The following is a 13,921-nucleotide window of genomic DNA, read 5'->3' on the forward strand; positions in this document are numbered from 1 at the left end:
AGACTTTAAAGAATTTAAATTGCATATTGTTTGATGAAGCCTTTCAGTTTTGTTAAAACACTTTTTCACCAAAAAGTAACATAACTTAAACTAGCGTTATAGTATTTTTTAAATTTGTTAGTGGTGTTCTCTCTCTGTGCTTCATGAAGGGCTAGGGAAGGAAAGCTGCTCCCTGGTGTGAGGCATTCTCATGGTCTGCGGGGAGGTACAAGAAAATCCTTTTCGTTATGTCGTACACATTACATATGGTCTTTGTCAGAAACCCAGATGCAACAATCAGATAGAAGCTTGAGTGAGGACAGGTACGGAGAGGTAATATTAGTTTCCTAGCTGTAGGGTTCTACAAAATAGGTATTTTGAGAGTAGTCACTATATAAGACTTTTTACAGCATTTTCTGTGCTCCAGTAGTTTTGTTACAGCATGTACCGTGTTCAAGTAATTTTGTTTGTTGCTGAGAAGGGTAAGATCTAACTGGTGGAACTGATAAGCTGCTACTGTAAGTTAAGGGCTTTCTGAGATACTGATGCATGACCTTTTAAGTCTTTACCATGGCGTGTGCTCCCTTTAATGTTTTACCTAACTTTAGCAGTGTATAGTATCTTTGATTTCTTTTCAGCCAAAGTTACGAAAAACCCAAGGAGGGAAGCAAGAGAAAAAAGTTATCCACCCTTACAGCAGAAAAGCCGCGCAGCTCGCAAGGGAAGCACACAAACAGGAAAAGAAAGAAAAGTAAGTTGACTGTGCAATGTCTGTGTACAGACCAAAGGATAGCATCACAGTAGATTTTTTTTGTTTGGGTGGTGGTGGGAGGGGACTGTTATGCTGATACAACCTTAAGGTAAAAGGCAGACCTATATAACAGTACTGCTGTGCCATGTGAACTGACAGGTTTACATTCGTGAAATCAGCTTATACAAAGTATATAGTTCTGCTACTTGATTTTTGGTATTGTCTTTACAAGTTAGGTTTCTTTTTATTGCAGCGTTTTGCTTTTTATAATCTGAATGGCATGGTGCTGGTGATTGCACGTGAAGCCTAGTCACCTAGTTTGACTTTACTCCAAGATATAGTAAGAATCCTGCTTGGGGTCTAGCTTCTTGTGCTGAAGTGCTAAGTTCATAGAAAAGGAAACCCAGAAACCTTCCTGCAGAAGAGAGACTTCTGAATAAAACTGAATAGTTAACTCCTCTTTGGTGATTTCCTGCTGTTCCATGGCAAGTTTGGTTTTCTGCTTTTAAGTTTTACTTCCCCCTTCCACGGAGGGAAAAGATAGCTGGAGAAGACTGGCCTTTAGTTTCCATTCTGTCTCAGCTTGCTAGTTGATACGCTGTGATTGTTTGTTTAGAAAGTTCTTAAAGCATTTTCTGTCAAAGTATACTAGTATATGGATGGACCATGTGAGCTGAGCCCAAATATTCATATGTCTGAAGGTATTAAATTGGGAACTCCTGGTACAGTTGAAATGTTCCTTAGAGACTGTGCAATTTTATGGGTGGGGATGGATGTACAACCTTATCCACAGCAAAGTTGTAAGGTTGCTCTAACTAGAAAGGGGCCCTTTACTAGCATAGCTGTGTCATGTAGCCTCAACCAGAGCTGCTGCACGAATTTACAAGTAGCATGTTTTGAGGATCGGGCAGTTTCCTAATGTGCAAGGAGTTTTCCCTGCTGCTTCATGTTTTGTCTGTGCTCTCTGACTACGGATTGTAAGTAAGTTTTTATTGTAGATTATTTTCCTAGTGCTAAATTGACTACTTCGTCCCTTCACTCTCTCATCTTGCCTCATAACTGCCACTCAGAGCACTTAATCACAAAAGATAACTGAATCATACTTGAGTCTTAGTGCTTACATCTGTGACTTTGCCATAAAGAAAAACATGCACAAGAAAACTTACTGAGTGAAAGAGTGATGTACTGATTATTCATTATGACATGGCACACTCAATCAAATCGTTTAGTGATTGTCTCTGTGGGTAGAATTATACTGATACAGACACCTGTGCTGACATGTCTTGTTAGAGTGCTACTTTTGGTTCCTCTTGCAACAGCAAGAAGTTAAAGCAAAGAACTCCCACTGGAATAGTATTCTCCCATTTAACTTGCTGTCTAATTACTTTTCTTCATGGAGAAGGTTTTAAGGTATATGTTAGAGATAGCACAGGGCAATCTATTTTGTTGCAGGTAAGAGAGTACCAAATGCATCATTCATTTCTCTGCTTAATGCGTTAATATTGCAGTAATTAGGTCACCCTTTCCATGAAAAGGAATGAAAAGATGCTGGCTTTGTACTGACTAGGCTTTGTTACTGAGGCAGCTAGATTTGACAAGTCATAGTATGTAAGAAATGAACAGCTGAAAAGTTTACTGCTTTAAGGATATCCAGAACAGCATCAGGGTGTCTTGGACTACTGGACCCACCTTTGCGGCAGTGGAGTCTTAGTCTTAGTCCACTGCCGACATTGCCAATTGACGTCTACAGAGCAAAATATGGAATCAGAACTGATTTAGGAGCCAAAGGCCACTTAGTAGTTTTGAGCACACAGGGTTCAGTAAATTGGAAATATTACTGACTTTCTAACTGATTCTCTAGACAGATATACTCGTAGTAAGCAATTGTAACACACCTTGTCCTTTCTCGTATGATGATCTAGATGATCTTAACCCTTAAGTTCGGTTAAAAAAAAAAAGTTCTAGGTCCCCCAATGACAGACAAAAAATTAAATTCTTTAATTTATTGGAAGTTTTCTTTCTTTCAGCAGTTGTCACCAAATGTATTAATTTCAAGACTTGCTCATCTGAGAGTTAGTTTTAGTGCCTAGTCTTTACTATGTAGATTTCTGCCTGTGCTTGCCAGAGTAGATTAAGTCTCATAGCTCAGCAAATTACAGTACCAGTCTTTTCTCTGCACTAGCCCCCACGGCTGTAGTTTTACAGAAGATGCTCCAGTTAATACATCGTGGCATGCAGCTCTCAGTTCAACCATGTTAATTTTTTTTAAACTGCACCAATAATTGCAGTACTAAAAAAAATGGATTTGTTGGATTGAACAGCAGTTAACTTCTCAGTGCTGGAGAACCAAGTTACACAAGGATGAATTGAGGGTGTATGTTTAGGCAGTTTATTTCCTATGCCTTGCAAGTAACACCTTATCTTGACTAGCAGTACATGTAGAACAATTGCTACAGCATCTTCCTTCTGTCTCCTAGCACCCGTTGCCACTGGCTGTTGAAGACAGCTAAATGCTCCTTGCCCTTCATTTGGGCTCCAGTAGTTTCCCCTGTGCACAATGACAGGTTAATCCTCTATGAAAGCTTTTTTTGGAGGATTTAAGTTCAGTTCAAATGTTTTTGCTAACACATGTAAGTCTACCATGTTACTTCAGCCTTTCTTTATAAAGTTATTTGCTTTTTAAAAAGGAATTTTACATAAAAGAAACAGACTTATTTATAAATGAGTTTTTTACTTGTTTGAGAGACAGTGGTCTTTATAGCAGTATGATTAGCCTTCCTGTTCTTTCCTCTGAAATGTAGCAAAAGGAGCTAGTCATGGCAGCAGAATCCTTCCAAGTGAAACAAGCAGACTACCTTTTGGTATGTGTCACGGGTTACCTGAGGAAAAAGCGCCATTTTATGAAAAACGATTAAATATTGGCAGCCAAGCAAGCTAATACAAGGTGAGCTTCAAGCAGCCCGATGAAAGAGCAGATGGTTTATCCTGAATTCTTTTGGGGATCAGTGAAGCCTAATGCCTTCACAGAGCAAAAGTGCTTAATAGAGAGAAACTCAGCTTAAGATTAGAGGATGTAGATAGCTATCCTTTCTATTAGGCTATCTTTAGGATGTTGGTAGTTATCCTTTTTGGGCCTCACAGAGCAGAGATGCTCCACAGAGAGAAACTCAGTTTAAGATTAGAGGATGTAGATTTCTATCCATTTCTTTAGGCTCTGTTGCCTTTTCTTTTCCAAGCTCCCTTACTATTTCAAGTGTGAGGCCTCTAGGCTAATGGTAAAAGATGTAACCGTTCATTTTTGCATAGGGAAACTGTTCCACCAAAAGTAGCGTGTCAGTCTGGACCATCCAGAGCACATTGTGATAGCAAAATGATCTGTCTTTAAATAAGACTTCTACATCTCGCAGTTCTGGGTCCTAAACAATTAACTAGTGTTATTCACAGATCTGCGCTTTGTAGATCGCTCTTGTGGTGGTGTTCTAAAAATAATTTGCATTTAAAAACATCCTCCAATTGTCTGTATTCTATTTTCTGTACTGTCTTGGCTTGAAGAGCAATTTAGCTCGAAAGACATGAATAATGTTGATATCTTTTCTTCCCTAGTGTCTTTAAAAGTCTTAAGGGTTCCAGTTTCTTTTGGATCTCTATTATGTTAATGATCAGCTTGTTAAATCTTAAGATTTTTTTTTTTTTTTTAAATATTGGGAGTTAAGCATGTGTTTAAAAACAGTCAGTTTAGCCACTAACCAGTCTTTTTAGTTTAATTACTTAGCTTTCAGTTTCTTTAATATAATGGTGGGGTTTGGGTTCATTTTGCAGAGATCTGAAAAAGACAAGATAAATATCTGATGCTGGGATGGAGGAAAGCTTTCCACTCCTACGCTCAGGAAAAAGAAGTAGCCTGCACCAATTTTGTTCTTCCTCACTGCTTTTGCAGGTCTAGTAAATGTCTTCATTTAGTGGCAGCTGATAATACTAAATAAATGCTCTGACGTTGCTTCCAAATTTGTGACTTAACTACAGTAAGTTTACTGAAGGCTTTTTAACTGGAAAATGACTTACTGAAGTTGAAATATTTGCAGAAACAATTTTCCAAATTACTCCTATTTAATGACAACCCCATTCTCTGGTTGGAAGGTTAATACGTCCTTTGGCAGTAAATAGGAGAAGCTGCCTCGTAATCTCTACAGTATTTTCTTTCTTAATCCCATCTACAAATCTGGTACTTTTTTGACCATGCTTCTCATTGTATAGAAATAAGTTGTCTTAAATGTGGGGAGGACCTAAAACTGGAGGCAGTATTCTCAATATGATCTTACCAGCCCTGAGTAAGGGAGATAATTTCCCTGTACAGGCTAATGCACTTCTGCAGCATGGAAGAACTGATCAGAGACAGTCAATGAATCTAGGAAGTTCATACAGTTCGTCTGTATTTTAATTAAGCTGTGGATTTACTTGCCAGAAGATGCTGTAATTGTGGTTGGCTAAATTTGTGCAATGATACTTTCTGAACATACGTACATTTTATCTGTTGATTACTATTCAATACAAAGGTATTACCTTGGATGTAGAAAGCCCTTGAATGGCATATTACTGGAAGGTAAGAATGTCTCTTGTAGAAGTATCAGTAAATGTCTGCTTTGATTTTGTGTGGTTTGTTTCTTTCGGTTTTGTGGTTTTTTTTTTTTTTTTTTTCCTTTGGTACTTGGCTGGAGACAGGATTCAGGACTAGGGACAGTTTAGGCTTCTATTTAACTTTTTAACCTTTCTATATGATGGAGGAAGAGAAATAACTACTTGTGAACATTCCTGTTTATGTTGAACAGGAAAGGAAATTGCATTTAGTTATGAGATGCATATTCAAGTATCTTTTGCCCAAACAACATAATAACAAAGGGAAGACATTACCCACAAGGAATTTCAATACTTAATGCAGCACTGGGAAGAAGGAGGGAGAAATTCTGCTCTAAGTTGCAGAAGTCTTTTACAGCCTCCATTGTCCAGATACTCTTCAGTGCAAGCATTCTCAATGAAATATGACAGTAATAATAAACTTATTGTCCAGAAACTGGCTGCACTACAAAAGACCAATCTTGACCATAATAAGAGGAGACAGACCAGTTGGTTTTAGAAAACTGACTACATTCCTAAGTCATCTCGTTCACTTGAATCGCACCTTTTTCTTGCCTGCATCCCTCTTCTCAGTTCTCCTCAAGGTCTAATGCGCAGCAAGAAATTCCAGTGTATTACTACCAATTTATTCTCTCTTAATCTACATGTGAATCCTTATTCCTATAGGCAACTTGTTAGCTCTGTTAAATAATTACAAAGATGTTTTTATGAGACAGCAATAGCTGGTTCACTGGCGCCAGTAGAACACTGCTTTTTCTACGCTTTAGGAAACCAGGCCCTAATGGGATATTCCTGGAACTTCTCTTAGTAGTGATGTACCAACACCAATCATGTGTTGTTTGCAACTGCTGACATCTCTGTCTGCTTTTGGTAGCTAAAGCTGATCTAGCACTGGAATTTTTTTTTCTGTCTTTTTCCCTCCCGAGTCAAAATATACCCTTTCTATTGTGCATATATTGTAAATTTTTTAGGAGTCTCTGCATTTTCATTACAAATATACTAGTCTAATACTGTCATGCTCCAAGGTATGAGAACTATGGAGTTTTTACAGTATTTCTTGATCTGGCATGAGGCGACCCCTTAGGAGTAAGCAGTAGCCTTAAAATATCTCCTTGTGGAGCTCTTTGTTTGTTTCTCCTTAGCTTTTCTGTTGTCTAACTTCTTAATCTCCTTTGAGCCACTATGCTTCTAGTTGCGCTGTTTGCAGCAGTGATGCTTTGAGATGTACTCTTGCAGATTCTTCATGTGGAACTGAAAAAATGCTAGCTCTTAAAATTATTTGTTTTGTTCACAGAAATAAAAAAATGAACTGCAAAAAAATAAGAATTTTTAATTCTTATAGAGGGATTTTCATATGGAAGTATCCTAAAATGCTTAACCAAGCCACTAATTGGTGCGTAAGCTAACAAAAACGGACACGTATAGGGAGAAATATGGAAGGTATTTAGCAACAAGAAACAAGGAAACATGTCCTGTCAACCATGATTTTTTTTTTTCATAATGAAAGAACCTATCTTAGTTCTCAGAGCCATGGATGGCATTTGTATGTGTGGATATTATAGGGAAAAATACTGAATTGGTAAACTGATTTGGCAAATATTTATTCATTTTTAGTATTTAGAGTAGAACAGTTGAATACAATCTGAGATAAATAGGCGCTGATGGAGCGTGAAGGCTTTAACCTTTTAAGTACCTAGTAAATATCAAGAAAACCACTGATCATCCTTATCAATAATCAGTGCCTAAGCAGATGATTTTTGGGAGGCAGGTGGAGAAGAAAATCATTAAGAAGTGACAGCCTGCCACAAGATTGTATCCCTATCCTCATCCTCTCTTTCCATTGAGCAAAAGATGTTGCTCATTGTGTGGAAGGAGACAAGAGGAACTTTCTTTGACTTACTTTACTTGATTAGCCTCCCTGCTAATACTATTGTCTTCTAGCAGTCATTGAGGTGAGGGTTTTATGAAAACTACAATAAGGCAACATCTGATCCTATCATTTGTTATTTCACATATTGAAGTAAGTTGTGTACACCTAGAGACTGAAGGCTTTTCTTCCAGAAGAAAATCCTGGTTATATACTTCATTGCCTAGATAAATAAATGATGCAGTGACCCTTGCAGGTGCAAATGCTAGTTTGTAGTGTTTTAAAGCAGACATACATGACATAATTTATGATTCTAATCAGGCAGCTTTTCTAGATGGCATCGTAGTTTTCTCCATGGCAACGCTTTGCAGATGTGCTCGGCTAGCTTTGTTGCCATGCAAGGTTCACAGCAGGGACTGCTGGTGTGGAGTTCCACTCTGTGGAATATGTGTCCTTTTCTTGGTCGCTATTACCCTTCAAAACTCCCTGCTGTTAACTCCTCTGTAGGCTACCTACCACAGTTTTTATTGAAGACATCTACAGCCGAGTTTTAAAGCTGACTTCTAATCTAACTCATTTTTCCTTTCTATTTTACATAGTCTCATCCAGGTCTGTCCTTTAACCCATAGAAACGAGAGTCATTTTTGTTTAAACACTAAAATCTTTTAATTAAATCAACCAGCTTAGGTTTTTTTGGCAGGTATGGTAAAACTCAAATCCCATGCTTGACCTCTATAGACTTTTGCCTTAAAAATGCTTATCAGATGCTGGAGCATCTATAGAAGTAAAAAGGCTTTTCTTGAATGCGTTAGTGGAATTCTTAGCAGCTCACACATGCTGTGCATTGGCTTTTAAGTGGCTTTTAGATGGTCTTCAGAGGATGAAATACTTCTTGAAAAAGCTAATCTTTATTTTAATAATGTAGGTTTGTGGCCAAGTGACACAAGTATGTTTGTCTCTGGAAAGTAGGGCTTTCTCTTTTGATCTGAATTTTTGTGACAGGTGACAGACTTCTGTGCTCCAAATTACTTCAGTTAACTAAAATGCTCATTAAATTCTATAGAGTATAAGGAATTTAATGAAGGAGCATGCTAGCTTTGAACTGTGTTGAATTTTGGCATTGTTTGTTCTTTGTCGATGATATCCTTTATGATTTTCTTTATCCTTTATCAATTTGCTTATTAAAATTGACTTTTTTTTCCTATTATTTATCAGAGGTCCTTGGATATATATACTGAATGTGCATGGCTAGGATATTTTTTTCCAGTGACAAATTTCATACTTAGCCCAACAACGTATTATTTTCCTTTCTGGAAATAAAGTGACATTCAGCAGCATTCATTGCTGCAGACTGAATCTGAGAGCTTCAGGACGAAAATGCGTGAGGCACTGCATTACCTGTTAGAAAACTTGTGTTCTCTGAGAACTGCTCAATAGGACGGGAATTAATCCCAAGCTGAGTTGTGTACACACATCCCATAGAGTACAGAAGGCTTCAAGTATTCTGCCAGAGATTGAGGTGGAGTGAAAAATACTTTGAGATGGACTTTTTTTTAACCTTTTTTATAAAGTTGTTAATTTTGGTTTCTTAAGATATTAACTCTTACTGTTCACTAAGCACAAACTTTAATTATTACAAGTTTATTAGATACTGGAATGGTATTTTTCACATTGTATGCTTGATTTGCAAGGATGCAGTGCGGTGAAATCTTTGTTCTTGATCTCCAAACTCATTAAACATAGCAGCAGAATATAGAAATACTTAATGAAATTATTACAATGCAGGTCTTTTGTGAAATACTTCTGCTCTGCTCTGAGAAAAGTGTTGTGTCCTATTTTCATCCTGTTTTTTTCCATTTAATTGCTTCCAAGAAACTGTTTAACTTAATAGGTAAAATGGACAAATTTCAGATAGTAATTTTATTAAAAAGTAGAATTTTTAGATTAAGCAGAATAAGTTTTACATTGTTCTGAATTTGGCAAATACTTCTATTTGAAATTTTACCTTGACTTTCATTCTGACTCCAAAAAAAAAGATTTTTTTTGAGAAAGAAAATGAAGATAATTATTTGTATGGTACTCCTTCCTGGCTAACATATCTGTTTTTTCTCTGCTAGGTTGAAGACTGACAAAGCTTTGCGTTTGAGTATCATTGGTGAGCAGAAACTTCTGTTACTGAATACAGTACTCAACTTTTTAGCATAGATTTTTACGTTCACAGATTTTTTACGTTTTACCAACTTTATAGATACTCTAGTTAGAGTTTCTTTCTCTATAATCTGACCCTGTAATCTTAAAATAGACTTTGTTGAAATGCTAAAATACCTGACATGTTCATTCAAGTAGTATATACAGGGTGAACTTGGGGCTGAGTATAGCCTAGTCTTTAGTGTACGTGACAACAGGGCAATATAGACCAAGTGTCTGTTTTGTACATCTGTACATGTATTTATTGTACTTGTCTCCATGCTTTTTTTAATCGCTTGTAAAAGAGGATGATATATGTACATCAACAGACACATTGTGCTAGCAAGTAAATTCAAAATTTTGGGACACAACCTGGAATATTTTTTTTCTCTTTCATATGATTGATACTGTACCTTTTCAATTTAATCTGTTTAAAAACTGTGATGATCAGAACTCTTGCTCAGCCATTGTGGGTTTTTTTTCCCCCCTTGGGGCCCTCCTAAGTTTCCATCTTAAGTAATTGATCCAGTGATATTTTAAACAAAGCATAGCATCTTTTTTCTGTAAGGAAGACATAAAATATATCTGAAATGGTGTAAGAATGTTTCTATTACAGCTACCTTCATACCTGGTACACACAGTATCAGTGAGTCTATGATGCCATTCAAAATCTTGAAAAATGGGGGGTTATTTCAAAAATGTTGAAGAACTTTGATCTGTGTTGATGCTACAGTGATGATGTAATCATTAATGTTAAGTTTATTCTTGTAGGAGAAAAATTGCAATGGTTTCAAAGTCACCTTGACCCCAGTAAAATTGAGTACACGAAGAAGGAAGCTGGTGAACTAATTGAAAAGTAAGACTGGTGTTAAAAACAGCATTAAAAAGCTTGATTTGTCTTTTAAAATAATGTTCTTAAGATCTGTAAAGTGGTGATGACTCAGAGAAGGACTTCTTGTATATTACTATTAATATCAAATAGTTGATTTTGTTGCAACTGACGTTAATTATATATTGAAAGATGTATATATTCACACTAGAATTGCTGAAGTAAGTTGTGTTGTTTGGGTTTTTTTTATTATTTAAGTATATCTGCTTTTGTAGTGTGTGGAGGACTCTAAATGATTTGCACAGTAGTAATTGCATGAATTTGCTAGTCAGGTTATTCAGAGACACTTAAATACACAGATTTCATTCTACTTACTCCTTTATTCTTTAATTTTCTTTGCTGAGGTTAAACAGTACTCAGGTGGGTCAATTTTTAGGGCAGAAAATATCAAAATTGAATCTGCTAAGAAGGAACTCAATTATTTCTGTGCTGCTGAATGTATGTACCTGTAGCTTGTCAAAATTTTTCACCTGCTAGCTAAATAACATAATATGTATGTATGTATTCTTACACAGGTGTACTATATCAGTTTCCTTTCAGAAGCTCTGACATATTTCCTACACTTCATGAAACCTGTAAACTGCTAATGAACGCTAGGGATACTGCAAAGGCAATAAAGGCTTACTTCTTGGATTTGGGTTAGATGTTTGTGAGATGATGTAGAACGCATGCCAAAGAAGAACTTTACTTTAAAAATTATTATTGAGGTGGTGAAATTCAGCAGTTAAGTTAGGAATACTTAGATTTAACACTGGTCTTCCAGAGCATGTGAGTTGTTATAATAATGTGTTTGTTTTTTTGTTTTGTTTGTTTGTTTTATGAAAACATAGTTTAAAAAAAAAAAAGGCAAATAAAAAAACCAGTGCTTCTGTAAGCTGCAGATGATTCAAATGAAGTTCTAAATGGAGCTTCCACTTTGAAGATGAAAGTAATAGTTCAAATCTAAGAAATATCTCTGACTAATTTAGAAAATAAATACAATTAGTAAAATAACTTCTTAGATTACCAAAGTAATTCTGTTTTGCATGATTGCATCTAGCATAAATGCATTTTATTTCTTTCAGTTATATGTGTCGATTTAATGCTGAATTGGAGCAGATTGAATTACAAAACAGTATTAAAGGTAGACAAGGAAGACAGCATGGTTCACGGGAGACTGTCATCAAGCAGACCATAGAACGTGAAAGACAACTCTATGAAGGCTATGGAATAGGTATGTAAAAACACTAGAAATAATCCTGTTGTCACATCTCCTGCTCACAAGGCTAGAATCTTAAGTGAAATTTCTAGGCGTTATCTTTATTTTTCTCTTCAAAGGAATTAACTAACTGCTAGGTATATATGCCTTGCGGAGGAGTTTGGGAGAAGGGGCAGGGTGAAAAAAAGGGAAAAAAGATGGTGGAGATCTGGCTCATGTTTCTGCTTTACTACTTTGCCTTTGTGCGTCTTTGCTAGTACTGCCTCAGTGCAGGCATATATAACATATTTTTGAAACTAAAGTGGGATTTAATGCACCTGCCTCAAATACAAATTCTGTTCAGCAACTTGCTTGGACTTTCATTATATACAAAGACTTTTTTATCTTAAAAATGCACTTTAGTGGGTGTGCATGTTTTAACATGCATTAGCATGAAGACTTTATTTGCTCCTGTGGGGAATAACCAACATCACTTTCTCTACAAATTAATTACTTTTTTTAGGTGGGCTTCATTATCTGGACTTGTGCCAATGAAGTTTTTATACACAGCTTCCTCTAACATTCTTTCGATAATATATAAACTTACTGTTAGGGATAAACCTGTGGCCTGACTTGCCCCTTTCCACTGAGGTGGACCCAGTGGCATGAGGAACTTCAGCAAGTTTCATGTCATGAGAGAGAGGGCTTTAGGTTTCATGAACTTGGAGAACCAAAGCCTCTGAACTTACGGGCCTAAAACATCTTCAGAAAGAGACTCTTCATTCCACTAAGGTTGAGAGTGTTTCATGTGGGAGAACGATTGCAGCAGAAATTGTAGTACAGATGTATTTCCAAAATGTGAGTATTTCTGGAGTTTTCCTATTAAAATTTAGGTAATCCAGGAAGAAATCTTGGGCTATTTTGACACATCTACTCTACAGGCTCTTTTCTATGGGCATAATGATAACCCGCAAGTAGAAAAACACATTTTTCCCTCTTGTTCTTCTCAGGCAGAGGAGCTATGCTTCTTTCTTTGACTTACTGGAGATGGTGGTGGAGGGAGTGAAAGTGCTCTGTGTGTGTGAAGGCCCTAACACTTAACCTCTTAATAAGCAAAAACCCACAAAACCTCCAAAGATGTAAAATTTAAAATCTTCTAGATAAGAGCCTAGTTGAAAGCAGTTTGAGTTTTTAAACATTTACCTTGGCCATTATCACAAGTTTGAATAAAATCATAATGCCAGATATTCTCGTTGACTTTATTACCATTTATCTTTATCTGGGGTAGCCATCTATGCCAGCAGATCATCTCATGAAATCTGAGGAGCATCATGTGTGAAAACCACAACATAAGCATCACAGCTGAAAATTTCCTCTTACGGTGCATAGTTGTCTTTAAGAAGAAACACTTAAACTCTTTTTCAAAGTACTTTTGGTTTTGGAGGTAGCACACAGATGCAGGCTACATGTGAGAAAGAAATAAAAGACTGAAAATTTGATAGCTGGAACTAGGCTGAAGGGAAGCAGCAGTGATCTGGTGAAATAAGGGAGAAAGACAAAGGGATAACGAAAGTGCAAAAAGCAAAGAGTTGTTTTGAGGAGAGTCAAGTATAAAATAGTAGTGAAATTTATGTATTTTTCTTTAACAAATAAGCACGTTGGAGTTGAGCGATGAACTTGGCTTTAATGCTAAAGAATTAATCAAAGGCAGTCAGTCCTTCTAACAGTGAAAGTGCATCATGGAAGACATGAAAAACCTATATTGTTCTGTGGTTAGGATACAAAGCATGGCAAGGTTTGGGTCGTGTGTCATATTCCCTTTCCCCCTAATTTATATTTTACCAATAAAGAAAATGAATGGCTCAAAATTTTGCCAGCGTTACTTAGTATTTTCATATCCTGCAATGGCAGAGGAATTCAGGAATAGCTGTGTGACTTCATGTGTAATATTTGCTTTCTTAAAAAGGGGGGGGGGGGAAGTCATAGAAGGTAGATACTATGGATGTCATCAAATAGCTCAATTGTAGAAAATCTCCTTTTTGGTTTTGCTTTTAAATTCTAAGTTAATTTAATTTTAAGTTAAATTTTAGGTCTTCCTTTTTTCCCCTACTGCTTTGTGGAAAGGTGACAGAAAAAAAGCAATAGGATTAGAAAGAAAGAGTCAAATGCACAAGCACAACATAAAAATAAAGAAGAATCCAGAAATATTGTAAGCAAAATTTGAGGTTATTATAGTATTAGTAAGTAAAGCATTCAGAGAGCATGGTGCAACTTCACATATTAAATACAATCTCAAATCATTCATTATTTGTTGTCACAGCTGCTGCAGGTTTTTGCTCTCTGTCTAGGACAGTATTCATTCAGAGAAAATAGTTGCTGCTAAATACTGTAATTAGAGATTGGGGATAAATGGAAATCAGCTGGAAACTGTTTTTAAGC

At 36.4% G+C, this 13,921-nt stretch overlaps 1 protein-coding gene across 1 annotated transcript in view; it reads left to right on the forward strand.

Annotated features, from left to right (window-relative positions):
* The first annotated feature begins 208 nt into the window (after nucleotides 1-208).
* Nucleotides 209-13,921, forward strand: part of TMA16 (translation machinery associated 16 homolog) — a 20,089-nt gene continuing 6,376 nt past the window's right edge. Inside the window, 5 exon segments of the mRNA XM_019470217.1 lie at nucleotides 209-312; nucleotides 618-730; nucleotides 9,347-9,384; nucleotides 10,188-10,272; nucleotides 11,370-11,518. Of these exon segments, the coding sequence (XP_019325762.1) occupies nucleotides 268-312; nucleotides 618-730; nucleotides 9,347-9,384; nucleotides 10,188-10,272; nucleotides 11,370-11,518 (430 nt within the window). The 5' untranslated portion in view covers nucleotides 209-267.

Source organism: Aptenodytes forsteri, unplaced genomic scaffold, assembly GCF_000699145.1.
Source record: "Aptenodytes forsteri isolate BGI_AS27 unplaced genomic scaffold, ASM69914v1 Scaffold13, whole genome shotgun sequence".
In the NCBI taxonomy this organism is placed as follows: Eukaryota; Metazoa; Chordata; class Aves; order Sphenisciformes; family Spheniscidae; genus Aptenodytes; species Aptenodytes forsteri.